Source organism: Neolamprologus multifasciatus, chromosome 13 (genome assembly GCF_963576455.1).
Source record: "Neolamprologus multifasciatus chromosome 13, fNeoMul1.2, whole genome shotgun sequence".
NCBI classification, from domain to species: domain Eukaryota; kingdom Metazoa; phylum Chordata; class Actinopteri; order Cichliformes; family Cichlidae; genus Neolamprologus; species Neolamprologus multifasciatus.
Genome location: NC_140451.1, coordinates 7013966 through 7028424, shown reverse-complemented (window position 1 = coordinate 7028424; position 14459 = coordinate 7013966). Strand labels below are relative to the sequence as shown.

At 41.9% G+C, this 14459-nt stretch overlaps 1 protein-coding gene across 5 annotated transcripts in view; it reads left to right on the top strand.

The window, feature by feature from the left end:
- Positions 1-14459, top strand: part of sertad2b (SERTA domain containing 2b) — a 43851-nt gene extending 29392 nt beyond the window's left edge. For all 5 annotated transcript variants that reach the window (XM_085182900.1, XM_085182902.1, XM_085182899.1 and 2 more), the window contains one exon: positions 10169-14459. In XM_085182900.1, coding sequence (XP_085039026.1) covers positions 10173-11426 — 1254 coding nt within the window. In that variant the 5' untranslated portion in view covers positions 10169-10172 and the 3' untranslated portion in view covers positions 11427-14459. The remainder of the gene's footprint in view (positions 1-10168) is intronic.

Genomic DNA, 14459 nt, shown 5'->3' with positions numbered 1-14459 from the left:
GTAAGACGTCGTTTCTCGCATTTTAAAGAGCAAAGCAAAAAACACGCCGAACAAGTATGTTAAATTTCGGCGTGACTGTGTAATTTATTGGTAATGAATAATAGAAACGATGAGGGCTAGTGTTTCAGGGCTGCTGCGGGGTAGCTGAGTCTTGTTGAAAAAAGTTTCACTATTAATATTTGCAATTACCAGTTCCCTCTGTACTTCCACGGACCGTCGTTCTCTCTGTTATACAAACTCAGTCCAGCTGACAGAGTCGAGCCAGCAGCCGCCACTTCTGAGTTGGTCTGTCCGATAAACTTTTCAGTCCTCAAAATACACTGAAGGCTTTCACTGAAGAAAAACGTGAAATAAATAAAGAGGTTATCTTTGACTACTGTTTATCGACAGTTAATTTGAACATTTGGCTGTAAAAAATGACACAAGTCGGTGTCAACACACTTACGTTTAAATGGCAATCAAACAAACATGTAAAGTCAACTTAGTAGAAGTGAGTTGACAACGACAAGACATAAAAGTCAGGTTTGATGTTTGAGTATATTTCAATGGTATTTATTTTATAATGTGTTATTATATATATATATATATGTATATATATATATATATATATATATATATATATATATATATATATACACAACACATACATATATGTATGTATATATATATATATATGTGTGTGTGTGTGTGTGTGTGTATACATATATATATATATATATATATATATATATATATGTATGTATGTATGTATGTATGTATATATATATATATGTGTGTGTGTGTATGTATGTATATGTGTGTGTGTATACACACATGCCACTCTTCCACTTCCTCCTAATCCCGTCGTACAAAAAATGGCTGCAGTTCGGCAACGTTCAGCAGAGGGCGCTGAGGAGCCAGTCCTCAATGTATTGGGTGAGCTACTTGAATAAATTATTTAAATAAAGTAATTAATTACATTGGCTTCTTAAGGAAAAGGACACATTTTAATTTGGACAAAAAGACACGTAAGTCCTTTTGGCTTTCCTAATAGGAAGCTACTAGCATTCTTCTCTTCCATGCTGATTGATCCATTAAAGGATTTATGAAATGATAAACAATGGCTAGACATGTAGAACTGTAAAGAAATGGACCTATGTCTAAGCAGCAGCTGGTTGTGGTTGCTGGTCCGTGTCTTAAGTGAAAATCGTAGAGTGGCGCTTGGACTGTGACATGTCTTAACACTCCCAGAAAGGCTTTTTGGTGAAATCAAAACCTGGAAACAAAAGAAAGTTTCAGCTCCATAGGGCTCCCACTCATTCTGGACTATCTCGTGAGCCTCCCGCTACAATATCCTGCTATTGGCTACCTTTGTGAGACGTAGTGTTGGACACCAGTGAAGCAGTGAACTGTGTTTCTTAAAACTAAGTAAGTGTAGCTGTTGTGGTAAAGTTGAGGGGCCTCTAACTTTCGTAACAAGCACCACAACACATACGAGAACTCCCCTAATGACAGCAGCTCCTCACTTTTTGGTTGTGACCTGCAAGCTGTGCATCAGTCATGTCAGAGGTACTTACTTTGCGCTCACGAGTACCCACAACATAGACCTAGCATCAGACCACAGACAGTCAGCAGATGTGCTGCAGAGTTATACAACTGTAAATGAGCAGAAAACCACACAGGGGGAGAGAGGAAAGCCTAGTTTTTACTGAATGGGGAAGTCCTCAGGAGGTCCCCAAATTCCAGGTAGGGTCTAGAGTCCATTTAATATTTCCAAATTGTACTATTTGGTTTACTGGAGCATTTCCAGTTCCGAAAAAAACAATCCTGATTTTATTTTTGCACCCAGGCAGCTCGTTCAGCTCATGCTGCCATCTCCAGAACAAATGCATCAGCATCGAGCTGGGAGGAAAACATTAAAGCTCAGAGAGCCTGGATGTTGCAGAAGACATGACAGCTGCAGGCTTTTATTTTGAATCTGTAAGACCTGATAATAACAGAGTTTGATGCATGAGGGGTGGTTAATGTAGGTGAGCTGTATACCTTTAGCATGCGTGAGCGGTGCAGTAGCAAGGCTTGGTTTGTGCTGATGAGGATTATATTCAAGTAATACGGCTGCTGTCTGCAGTTGAAACGATGACACTCACAGTACTGAAGCTGGTGCTGCTGTAACAAGGTGGGCACTGTGGTAAAAAGGCAGATTTTTGCCATGATGTGGCGCGTGCTGCAGTAATAAGGCACATACTGCAGTAATAAGGTGGGTACTACTTCACACCCGATGACCAGACATGTCAACGCTGTAGATTTCTGCAGTTTCAGAGGCTTTGTCACTGGAAGTGTCAAGCTGTTTTCTCCCTCGGTGGCTCAGTGGAGAGAGTGGAGCGCTCAACAGCATGTAGACATGTCTGCTGACCTAAATCTGCTCTCTTCTTCTGCCTTTTATTTATAGACTTAAGTGTGCGTCTGTGTGTGTGTGTGTGTGTGTGTGTGTGTGTGTGTGTGAGAGAGACAGACAGAGAGAGTCAGTTTGTGCGCGAATATAAAAAATTACCAGAAATTTGAGAAACACACGCTCACTTTTTGTGCTTGTTCATTGTGTGCTACTGCATAGTTCTTTAGGAAGTGGAAAATGGTGAACTGTCCCTTTAACAGAAGTGAGCAAAGTTATGATGTTATATAAAAAAGGCACCTGACATGGCTGTCTTTTATGATTGACATAGGGTCCAGTGACTGGGGGGCCCTGAGTGGCAAAGCCCCTCTGAAACGTGTCATATCAGTTCAGCTATGTGCAGAAATTAGGGAAGGAAACAAGGAGGCTGGATCCCCTTTTTCTGGGAAAAACTGTAAATGCATGTTTTTTTTTATTAATATAAAAAGGTTTGACACCTGTTGAAGAAGTTTTGGTTTCCCATAAATAGGAAAATCGCCTGGATTGAGACACAAAACATGCTTTAAACGCTCCTGTGGATTTAAGCTTTAATATATTCTTAGTTGCTTGTTACACCTACATTAATAACAAGGTTTTATGTGCTATGTGTTCTATTTTTCGCACCTCATATTATAATCTAATCCAAACTTCAACTAAATACTACCAGCTACGTGTGTCTAATAAACAGGCTACTGAATGTAGCTTCATCATGAGTCCAGGGGGAAGAAAGTGACTCTGTTGCTTTATCCCTGAACTTCGGACGTCTTTTTCACTGTTCTTTTACCTTAACACTGCGAGTAATGTTGGTGATCCGAACTAGAGCATGTGAAAAATCTCTTAAGTAACTTTAGACTTTTCAAACACTGTGAATGTGTGACTTTGATTTATGTAGTCAAACATGATTCTGATGCATTTAAAGCCCAGAAATGAAGTATTTGCGGCGTCAGCGAGGTCCTCAAGACTTTTTGTTTTAGCATCACTTCACAAAAAGGGTTAAAATGCAACCTGTGCTTGCCGTGCCAGTACTCTCTCACACATGCGCACACACACCGGTGCTTCTTTATTAATGGGATGTTGCATGTTGTCCAGTTGGAGCTGCAGTGTTTTGTAACCATGTCCGTCATTATGTAAGAGATCGTAGTGAATTCCCTGTCTGATACCCAGCTGACCTCTGTCATGTGAGTGTTTATGATCACTATGACACACACACACACACACACACACACACACACACACACACACACACACACACACACACACACACAGATGGACATTGTTTCCAGCAGTATGATTGGCTTATTTATTTTGCTTTGGACGCTCTACTACCATCTGTCCTCCCTCCTTGTTGTTCCACAGAAGCGCTCAGGAACATTTTTTTCCCAGGGATTTGAAAATAAAAGTGTTTTCCAGATTAAGGAGGTCTTGTATAAATGGAATTTCAGTTTATTGTTAGATAATTTGCCAATTTGTTGGGCCACAACTGACCTCTTATTCAAAATATTATGATAAAATTACACTGCACAATTGCACTTGAATTTGCTGGAGGTGAAATCACAAATGGAATGGCCTTCGCTTCTGTAATCAACCTTTTTTCACCTTCTCCACATCTTCTTTTTAAACCACATGTGACTTGCTTAATGAAAAGTCTTTTGGGGAATGACATACGTGTGTTTTCTTCTTTTATTAGAGGTCAATGAAAAAGAGAACATTTAAGGGAGAAGAAAAGGCAGCAAGGCGTTGATAAGGATTTTCAATGATTGTCGATGCTTATGAGTAATTGGGGCACGCCTCAGCGCATGTGTGCAAGCACTCAAATATGTCAGAAAACCGGTATTCTTGCAGTAGTAGACAGAGCAGGAGCAGTATCAGCTGTAGTAGCTTGTATCGTCATAGTGTAATTGTATCTTAAGTTGCGTGTGGAAGTGTAGAAGCTGGTGAGTGTAGTCAGTCTGGTCAGGCCAGAACTACACCATCTCTTCCTCTGGGTTTTGTCTGGAATGTGTTTACTAGTTCTGCATTGTGTGTGTGTGTGTGTTTGTGTGTGTGTGTGTGTGTGTGTGTGTGAGTGTGAGTGAGAGAGGAAAAAAGAGGGAGACACAGAGGAGTGAGTTGGACAGCGTCGTCCTCATGTGCAGAGCTGGGTGCATTACAGTGAGGAAGAACGGGATGGCGCAGTCACGCCTGCAGACTGCTGTCGAACACGCGTCCAACTTTGACTGCTTTCTTGCTCGACCTGCAGCAGTGTAGTGGAGTGTTTGCACTTTGTGCATCTAGAGAACCTGAAATAGCCCGATGTGGAGGTGAGGGGGTGGGAGGGGTGGATGCGCAGCTGAGGCATGGAAACCAGCGTATCCGGTTACAGGATCATAATATCACTGCAGAGTCCATCCACTAGCACTGCACTACTGCACAACACACACTCACTACAGTCAGCTCTCGGAGTAACATGCACAGCCCGCATGTCTGTGCGTTTACAGGCTAACATGCACTTCCACACAGCAGAGCTCACCTCTGCATGTAAAAAAAGCTCTACATGGTCCTTTACTGTGATTTTGGGATTCGATTCATACCATGCTCTTTATTTGTTCATGCAAAGTCATCCCTTCTTATCAGTCTTCTTTTCCTCTTCGCTTCATGTGATTGTTTTACTAGAAAGGCCACTTTTCTGAAAGCTTTGTCAGCTTTTAATGTAATCATATCTTTATCACACGCTTAGCTGCAAGCACCTACCAGATTGTGAATTTCACGTTAAGGTGCTATTTGATTGTAGTGTGGTTCTATCAGTTGCAGTAAATCCTTCCTTTATGAAGTAGACGAGCCCAAAGACATCCAGGGGGCCAGCACAGTGTGTGGTTAGCTCCTGGTTTTGTATCAGGATATTTGGTGATATTTTACGCTGCAGGCAAAACCAAAGAAATGCTTCTTTTGACAAATGTTTTTCTCATGAATCTGATGACTCTGATAGGAGTAATTGTTTATGTATTGATTTGGATTTGTTTGGTATATTTTGCAAAGGCAAGGAGAAAAGGATTAAATGCAATAAATAAACAGTTTTTGTTTGCCTTACTTAGATATTGGACTTTGAGTAAAGTTTTGTCTACTTTGTGTCATCTGCCTCTGATATGATGATGGTGTTAACCTTTCACAGAGTATTGTTACTTCTGTAACTACTGATTTTGTTTTGCAACTCTGTATCAAATGTAATGTAGTGAGTACAAGGGGAAAATTTGTTCTATTTTTGACCTTCAGAACTGCAGCTTGTTGTATTTCTACTCAAAGCTTCTTTGCTTTGAAGGTCGGAATATACCTTTTACTATGTTTACCTCATGGGAAAAAGGTAGTTTTAATACCTTACTTTGCAAGACAGCTAACAGTGATTCACGTCATCACTATGACCTTGAATAAAGATCGCGGCTCCATTTTAGAGCGTAGCACTCCTCCACGGCTATGCATTATCACGTCGACTCATTTATGACCTGTTTTTCTTCCCCTCGTGCGGTCATATCTAGACATGGCTCATAGAGAGTAGGATGGTGCTGGGCCTGTGAACTTTGACAGCCGGCGGAACGGGGAGGTGGAGGGTGTGATGTAAATGCTGAAGGGCGGATGAAAAAGAACGACTGAGAAGAAGTAAAATTCCAGAAAGTGAGCGAAAAAGATGTGGAGTAGAAGGAAAGGGAAGAGGAGGATAATGAAGTGGAATGTAAGGGGTGGGGCACCTCTGGTATGTCAGCCCTGCACTCAGTGTGTGCGAATGTGTGTGTGTGTGTGAGCCTAAACACCCCACCATGACTCAGTGAGTCAGACATGCGCAGCTGCTTCAGCTCTCAATCACACACCCGCAAAATGCTTTGAAACTATCTCTGTTGCTCTCTCTTTGATTCTGTGTTTCTGTCTCTCTCTGACACTCTCTGATTCGCCATTTCCCTGGAAGATCCACAAGCAGCTGCAGTGGGTGGAGAGGCTGCTTTTTTAAATTAACACACACACACACACACACACACACAAATGTTAAAAATCAGTCATTAATTTTTGAATGAACTCCCAACAATTTCTTTACTGCAGTAAAGAAACACATAGTTTAAAAAAATGTGTTGATTTTTCAAACTATTTCTTTGTGGATTAGTGTTGACACACAAAGACTGTTTAGAAAAGATTCATGTAGCTTCTGGGACTGGAAGGTGAAGACAATGCTGTGGTGCATTAATCCTGCATTCTTTCTATTGGCCAGCAGGGGGCAACTCCTCTGGTTTCAAAGAGTTTTGTTGAATAGGTCTATGGAAAACTGGCCCAACTAACACTCAATCATCACGGTTTCAAAAAAATGGCAACACTGAAAATGCTCAAGTTGAGACGCCACAAACTAGCGGATGAAATCTTAGAGGTCCTCTCTCTACCAGCACAGAGCAAGCAAGGCTTAGCCTAACATCTTGAGGATAATTATAATTTAACAAAAAACAGACAGAGTTTAAGAGACTACTTGAGAACACCTGATGCACATCATGAAGCTAATGAAGCATCTGCCCAAACTCAGACTGCTGAAAAGTGTGCCATGCAGATAGATAGAGCAAGCTTTTCCTCCAAGGCTGGCTACTTCTGGACTCTCTCTCACCTGGGGCTCAAGCAGTGGGGTGCTTAGTGGTCTCTCTTTCATCTGATGATGGCTGTCTAAACTATAGCAACCAGCCCAGCCTTTAATCCAGTGTCTCCTCCACAGCTCACAGGATTTTTAAATAGCAATGTTATTTTTCGTAACATGATCAAGAAAAGTCCTCATTTAATTTTTTTTGTGAACAGCTTTTGTTTTTGTTTTATTATCAAGGTCACTATGACATATATAACAAAGAAGTCTAAAATTAAAACAAAAGTAAAAATGCAGTTTGTTTTCTTTGCTGTTTTTCAGATTTTTGTCCACATATATGATATACAAACCATAATTTAATAATAAAGACAATTCTACAGTTTTGAAATGTCTTGCTTTTGAGGGGAACAGCTTGATGAGAATAAGTGAATAAGCCAGGACCAGTTCATACAAAATAAAATGTTAATACTTCTGATTCTCCACACTTGAAGAGCTGGCTGTCTCAAGGAGATGTGATATCGTTTATAGGTGGAGAAATTCATAGTTTTCATACATGCACTCAAAAAAAAATTGAATGAACATGAAACAATTAGGGAAAGGATTTTATTTTATTTTATTTATTTATTTATTTTTATTACTTAGTTTTTAATAAAGGTTTTACATATTTTTATAACAGAAAAGGAAAACAACAAACAACCAAAAACAACAATAACAAAACAAGCAGTCGACTGAAAAGCACAGCTTTTTAGGGGGGAAAGGATTTTAATGTGATTAGATTGCTGTATTTTCGTTTTATACAATTCTGTTATTCCAACTTAAAGCATTTGAGTTGGACCAACTTAGTTATCCATCTTACAATGCTGTGATTGCAGCCATTCCCCAACTCTCTGTGAGTGGTACTCATGGCGATTGATCAGTGGGTTTTGGTCAGTGGTTGTTGATCAATGTTCATGAGAATTTGCATAATTATGATTAAGGAACTGACCTCACAGCCCATTGTTCCTTCAGTGGGCTGGTTTCAGTCATTATGCAAATGTAGTGTTTATAAGATTTGGGGAAACCTGCAGTCAGTTGAGACTGAAGAAGTGACTTGGATGAGTGACGAAACGTTTCTCCCAGAAAACGCTACGTCCAGATGAACAGAATCAATTTTTGGAGACCAACTTAGTTAATTAATGATGAATCAACTTATTTACTGCAGTTGAGTCCAATTTAATAAAGCTTTGTAATGTGCATCTTTTTTTCCCTCCAGTTGAATGGATTTATAACAAATTTTACACAGCAGTCACTCCATACTAAAAAAAGAAGTAGGGAAGTTATGATTTCAAGGCCTGATACAGAATTTTCTTTATGTTTTTGTCCTTGGTGGGTGCATAGCCGCAATTATTTAAAACCAGATATATATGAAAATGGTTGTTGTCAGACTAAAAGACTTTTAACAGGTTAAACCACAATAAATAACCACAATAAATAGCGATAGCATGTAGCCTAACATCCTGTAACAACAGCGAAATGTTACCAACAACCTGTGTATGTTCACCCAACAGTCTGAACCAACAGATCTGTAAGGTTTCAATAATGACGCAACTGGGGTTCAGTGCCTGGCCCAAAAGCAACCGAGCAGCAGTCATTTGGTAGAGGGAGGAGAAAATGTTGCTCATTTCCCTCCCACCTTACCAGAGCAGTCTCACCTCCTCTTCTACTTCCTCTTCTCACTTTTTCCCCTCCTCCTCCTTGTCTTCCTCCTCTTCCTTCCTGCTCCGCCCCCATCCCCCTCCCCTTCTCCACCAACACCACCACCTATCCCCCCACCCACACCCCCCACCTTCCCTCCAGTTCTTTGTCATCTCTTTGGGTGAATTCCCAGCTGACTCTGTTTGTCATGGCAACCAACCAGTCGTGGTGACTGGGCCTGCAGCTCCTGCTTCCTGTGTGTGTGTGTGTGTGTGTGTGTGTGTGTGTGTGTGTGTGTGTGTGTGTGTGAGGAATGAAGAGACGCATGCGCAGTGTGTATGTGTGTAGACAGCGGCTGGCTGCATGAGCCTGTCAGCCTGGATTAAAGTCAAACATACTGCAGCAATGTCTTTCTTTCTTTCTTTCTTTCTTTCTTTCTTTCTTTTTTGCAGCACAGAAACAATTCAGTAGATACATGTATCTCTTACGTTATGTTTATTCAGGGAATTTCGTGCAATAATCTCTCTCAGCCGTTTTTCTCCTACTGTCCCCCCACCACCTCCTACTTAGTAACTCGGTGTGCTATTCTAATGTGGCATGAGGAGGGAGAGTGGAGGGGGTGGGCTTTAAATCTGGCCTCTGATCCTGTGGTACAGCAGGGAGCGCTGCTATTACATAACTTCTTGTGTGTGTGTGTGTGTGTGTGTGTGTGTGTGTGTGTGTGTGTGTGTGCTGGGCCTTAGTGTGCAGTGGTGAGGCTCTCACTGCAGCTGCTTATGGTTTCAATATATGTTTTTTTTTAAATCCCCTGTCACAGTAAGCTTGTTGCGTTTAAGCAGCTTCTTGAATCACGCCAGTTAAGCTGCTATGCTTCAGTCTGAAAACTTCACTGTGGAGTATGTCAGTGTTTTAGTGAGATGAGGTTGGGTTTGATGATCATTTTATACTGTAATCCAATGGGATGCTGGCTTTTACTCACCATAAGAATATATCCCTCAATTGCAAGATGAGAATTTTCTTTTCTTTTCAGAGTTGTTTTGAGGTGTATTGTGGGGAACAAACCAGAATATGACTATTTACAGAGCAGGGAAACTAGTGAGAGGAAGTAACTAGGACTGTGAAAAACTAGCTATTTATTAAGGAATGATAGTTTGTTAATTACTTTTTTTTTCCAAAAAAGTTGAATAGTCACAAAAGTTCAATAACCTGAAAAGAGAATTGACACTTGCGTCTGGTCAGTGTAATCAGTGATTCTTGAGTAGGCCAAACCACGGTTGCTTATAAAGTGGACCTGTTTCCCTGTTTTTCGGTCATGTTTGCTGTCACAGTGCTGGATCATTACATTAAAATGGGCAAAGTCTAAACTCTAAACAGACATTGAGTTCTACTCTCAGTTTTGTGTGATGTCAGTAACATCCAGCGATAAGACAGCTAAACCCTAATGTTAGCAAAGCTATATGCGTCTTCAGTAATCTCTCCTCTGTCTCTGCTTATTTGTTTTTCAGATATATGTTCGGTAAAGGTGCGAAGCGAAAGCTGGACGAGGATGAAGAGGGGCTGGAAGGCAAAACGCTGGAGGCGCCGGTGGCGGGAGGGGGGCTAGGCGTCACTCCAGAAGGTCTTTCGAAGGTGTCGTACACCTTGCAGCGGCAGACCATCTTTAACATCTCTCTGATGAAGCTGTACAGCCAACGGCCGCTGGGAGAACCCAGCCTGGAGCGCCGCGTCCTCATCAACAACATGCTCCGCCGCATCCAGGACGAACTCAAGCAAGAGGGCTCCCTGCGGCCACTTCTCCTTCCGCCCTCGCCGCCACCCGACGACCCCATGGACGAAGGCTTCCGTGAGGCGCCGCCGTCTTTCGGCGTTCTGTCAGCGGCAACGAGCACACAGGTATCCCAGCCTTCTGCACTGCTGATGCCAGCGATTGCTCCTCCGCCTTCACCCCACCCAATGGTGCCTCCCAACTGCCAGGTATCCCAGGCCTGCCCCAGCCGTCTGGAGGCCTGTCCTGCCCCTTTGGAGGCCTGCCTCACTCCTGCCTCTTTACTGGAGGAGGATGGTGGAGATTCAGCCTTTTGCGCGGTATCTCCACCCACCCCTCCGCTGTCACCACCCCCAGTGCAGCCTCCCATTTCAGCACCTCTGAGCCAGGCCCCCTCTGTCCCTGTGCCTGTCTTTTCCTCCTCTCTGAGTGACATGGAGTTGGGTCCTCCTACAGCCATAACAAGGACAGCAGCAGCTAATACTACGACCATGACTACCTCCCCAGCTCCCACACCAACCACCCAACTCCTCCCACCTACACCCACCGGCTCACCCAGAGACTGCAGGACTACGGGTGCTAAACCAGAGGCAGCTGCCGTTTTCCTAGTGGAAGGCCGCTGTGCTGAGCTCCGGCCAATGGACACTCTCCCTGCAGTGCCCCCAGGTGTCCTGGTAGACGTTTCCTCCTCTCCTTCTTGTCCCCCGTCCTCTTCCTCGCCCTTTCTCTCAGACTTGGCGTTGGATGATGTCCTGTTCGCCGACATTGACACATCCATGTATGACTTTGACCCTTGCACGACAGCAGGGGGAGCAGGGGGTGGGACAGCAAGCACCGGCGGCCTCGCCAAAGTGTCGCCAGTGGTGACGGCGGACGACCTACTCAAATCGTTGGGGGCACCGTACAGCGGCCCTGCCCCCCAGGTTTCAGCCAATCAGCCTTTCAAAATTGATCTGACAGAATTGGACCACATCATGGAGGTGTTGGTGGGCTCCTGACTCAAGGATGCCCCCCCCATGAGAAACAGTTTAATCAGACTGGAATGAAAACGTGGGATCGATTTTTTTCCTGGTTGTTGTTTTTACATTGTTTTTATTTTTAACTCTCTTCAAAAGTCGGTAATTGTAAACATCGATGGTGATGTCAGTTAGTACTACTATGACAACTACTACTACTACTACTACACAACACTGTGCATGCACTGTCCTCGCCTTTCCAAATATGGAAAAGAAGTAACCGGGAAACAAACACATATAATTGTATTTCTATACTTGTGAGGACCTCCTTTGACTTCCTTCATTCCCGAAACCTAATCCTCTTTGTAATCTTTAACTTTAATCTAAGCCTTAACCCTAAGGAGTAACTGTAAATAGAAGCAATGAAATTGTCCTTGTTGTGGACAACTCTATCTACCCTTGTGGGGACACTTACTCCTCACAGGTAAAGAAATACAAGCATAAACATGAGACACACACACACACACTGTAATTATGGCTTTTAGCAGATGAGTGCCTTTCAAAATGACCACTTATTCAATTCCTGTTTTTACAGTATTTTTTTTCGTTTTAACAGCCTAGAGAGGTCACTCCTCAATGGTTTTTGTTTAATTTATTGTATTTAAACTATCGTTAAGTAAGGTAATTTCTCATGATCAAATAGTAATTATTTAATCTCTATCTTATTACAGATGCTATGTTTTATTTGTAAAGCAAGCATAAAAAGGAATATGTAGTTTTACCAGTGTGCTAGATGACATATTAGCTTGGCTATACGATTACAGTTTGGGAGTGGCTCTGCGACGCCTCGCCGATGTTTTGGTAAACTCTTTTTGTACACATCATGTCTATGAATTCAGTGCAGGACCTTCGTTTTTTGTTTTTTTCTTCCTTCTCCTTATCAGCAAGCACATATAACTGTGCTGGATGCTGTTTTACATGCGTTCGGTCATATGAGCTGGTTATCATGATTCACTTGCAGCAGAATTCAAATGAGCTACACCCACAGGGGAAAGCTCGGCGTGTTTACATTGGAAGCAGCAGCAGCAGCAGCAGCAGCACCGACTCATGGCTCCCAGTTGGATGTAGATGATGTGAAAAGTGCAGCCTAAGCAGAGGCTCAGGGCCCACTACACGCATGTTAAATTTAGCTGCGCAGGCCTGAAAACAAAACAGCTGTTACCCCATTGCAGGGAAATTCACTGTGGTACCACTGCAACTCTTGGAATTACACAAGAAAAATGTGGGCGTTTAGTAGGACTACTATTTTTTGGGTGAGGTTTAGTTCCCTCTGATTTAGCAACACAGGTGACTGGCAAATTGTAGCAGGACATGCAGTATTACACACACCCTGAGTATGTTTACTTGTGCTTAGAATAGAAGCCCTAAAGTGCAAAATCTCACAGTTCTGCAGGACAATTTTGAGATTGCCTCAAAAAGCTCACGGGCCAGGAGGTCTAAATCTGACTCGTAAATAATAAGAATGCGGGTGAAGTAGGAAACCCAAACCACAGTGTTAACCTGATACTGCAACCATGCAAAGTGTTGTTTCAAAACACTTCCAACCACCACCCAACAGAGGTCACCATTGAATATTTATGGCATTAAAACACAAAACTGGCAGTTAAGTGATTCTGAGTAACAGTTGTCTGTGGGTTTATCACTGCAAGGTACATATTACACAGAATCATCTAGTGAAAGTATAGAAGGGGCACCAGAGAGCACAGCTTTAATGTTAGTCACCATTGTAGCTGCTGTGTGCTGTATTTTCTCATCATACAGCATCTGTCAGAAGAAGCGTTTCTGGACACTGTAATGATCCAGAGGGCTGGGGAATGCCACCAGTGGCTATTTTGATCATGGAAGCGTTTTTCAGCAAGTCACCGTAAGAACCCCTGAACCCTTGTGTGTTTGCCAGCACAACTTTGCGGTGGTCTCGCGGTATTGTTTGAGAACATTGTGTTCCAGTGGAAGATCATCAGCTTCCCAGGATACATTTGACTTCAACTAGCTTGTAAAAGGATGGCATTTTAAACCGAAGCAGAGTGTGAGCGGAGCACATGGCAGCACCAACTAATACCATTTCTAGATGACCGTATCTTGTTGCTTTCACCATATTTAAATTTTGGAGTGCTTGTTTTTCTTTCCTTTTTTTTAAATTGTCAATGAAGTTATTTATTCGTATGGATTTTTCCCCCTTTTTTTGTAAATATATTTATTTTTTATGTGAACATTTGGATTGTAAATGTGTGTACAGAATGTGTGGTAGGAATGTACTTCAAAAAGGAATGTATCCGAGTGTGGAACTATGGGGTGGAAGCCATTTTTTTTTATATACATAGGTAATTATATTATCTTGTTTATGTTTGTTTTGTTGCATTGTTATCGTTTTTTGTTTTTTTGATTTCTGGGGTGGCGGCCACAACTTTTTACATCTTTTGTACTCTCTTGTTCATCACTTTCCAGTTGAAGGCGAAGAGTTCATGCAGCAATACTCAAAAAGCCCATCTCAAACCTTCAGATGTCAAGTCTCCAAAGCCTGTCAGATGCTCTGATGCCAAAAGTAATGTACATAGTATGAACAACATTCAAGGTTCTGAGTCTTTTTCGATCAGTGTTTGTCACCGAATCGGTTTAAGCGCTGTCCGAGCGTGCGGCAATTTCTAACCGCAGATAAGGACTGACCACAGTCGAGGCTGAGTCCCTCTGCAAAGGCTGTATTTTACACAGACCTCAGAGCTGTGCCTTTTTCTATGCAATAGAACACAAACACACACAGAGAAACTATCAGCTGATCACTGTATTGGGATCCAAATGCGGACTGTAGATAATATATACATATATATGTATATGTATATTGATATATTGATATATGTATATATATACATACATATATATGTATACATAGTAAATGAAATAAAAGTACAGCTGTCTATGAATTTGAAACAGTCTTACTTTTGTAGTTTTATATTTATATATATATGTATGTATGTATATATATATATAAATATACATATACAATAAACTGTAAAAAGA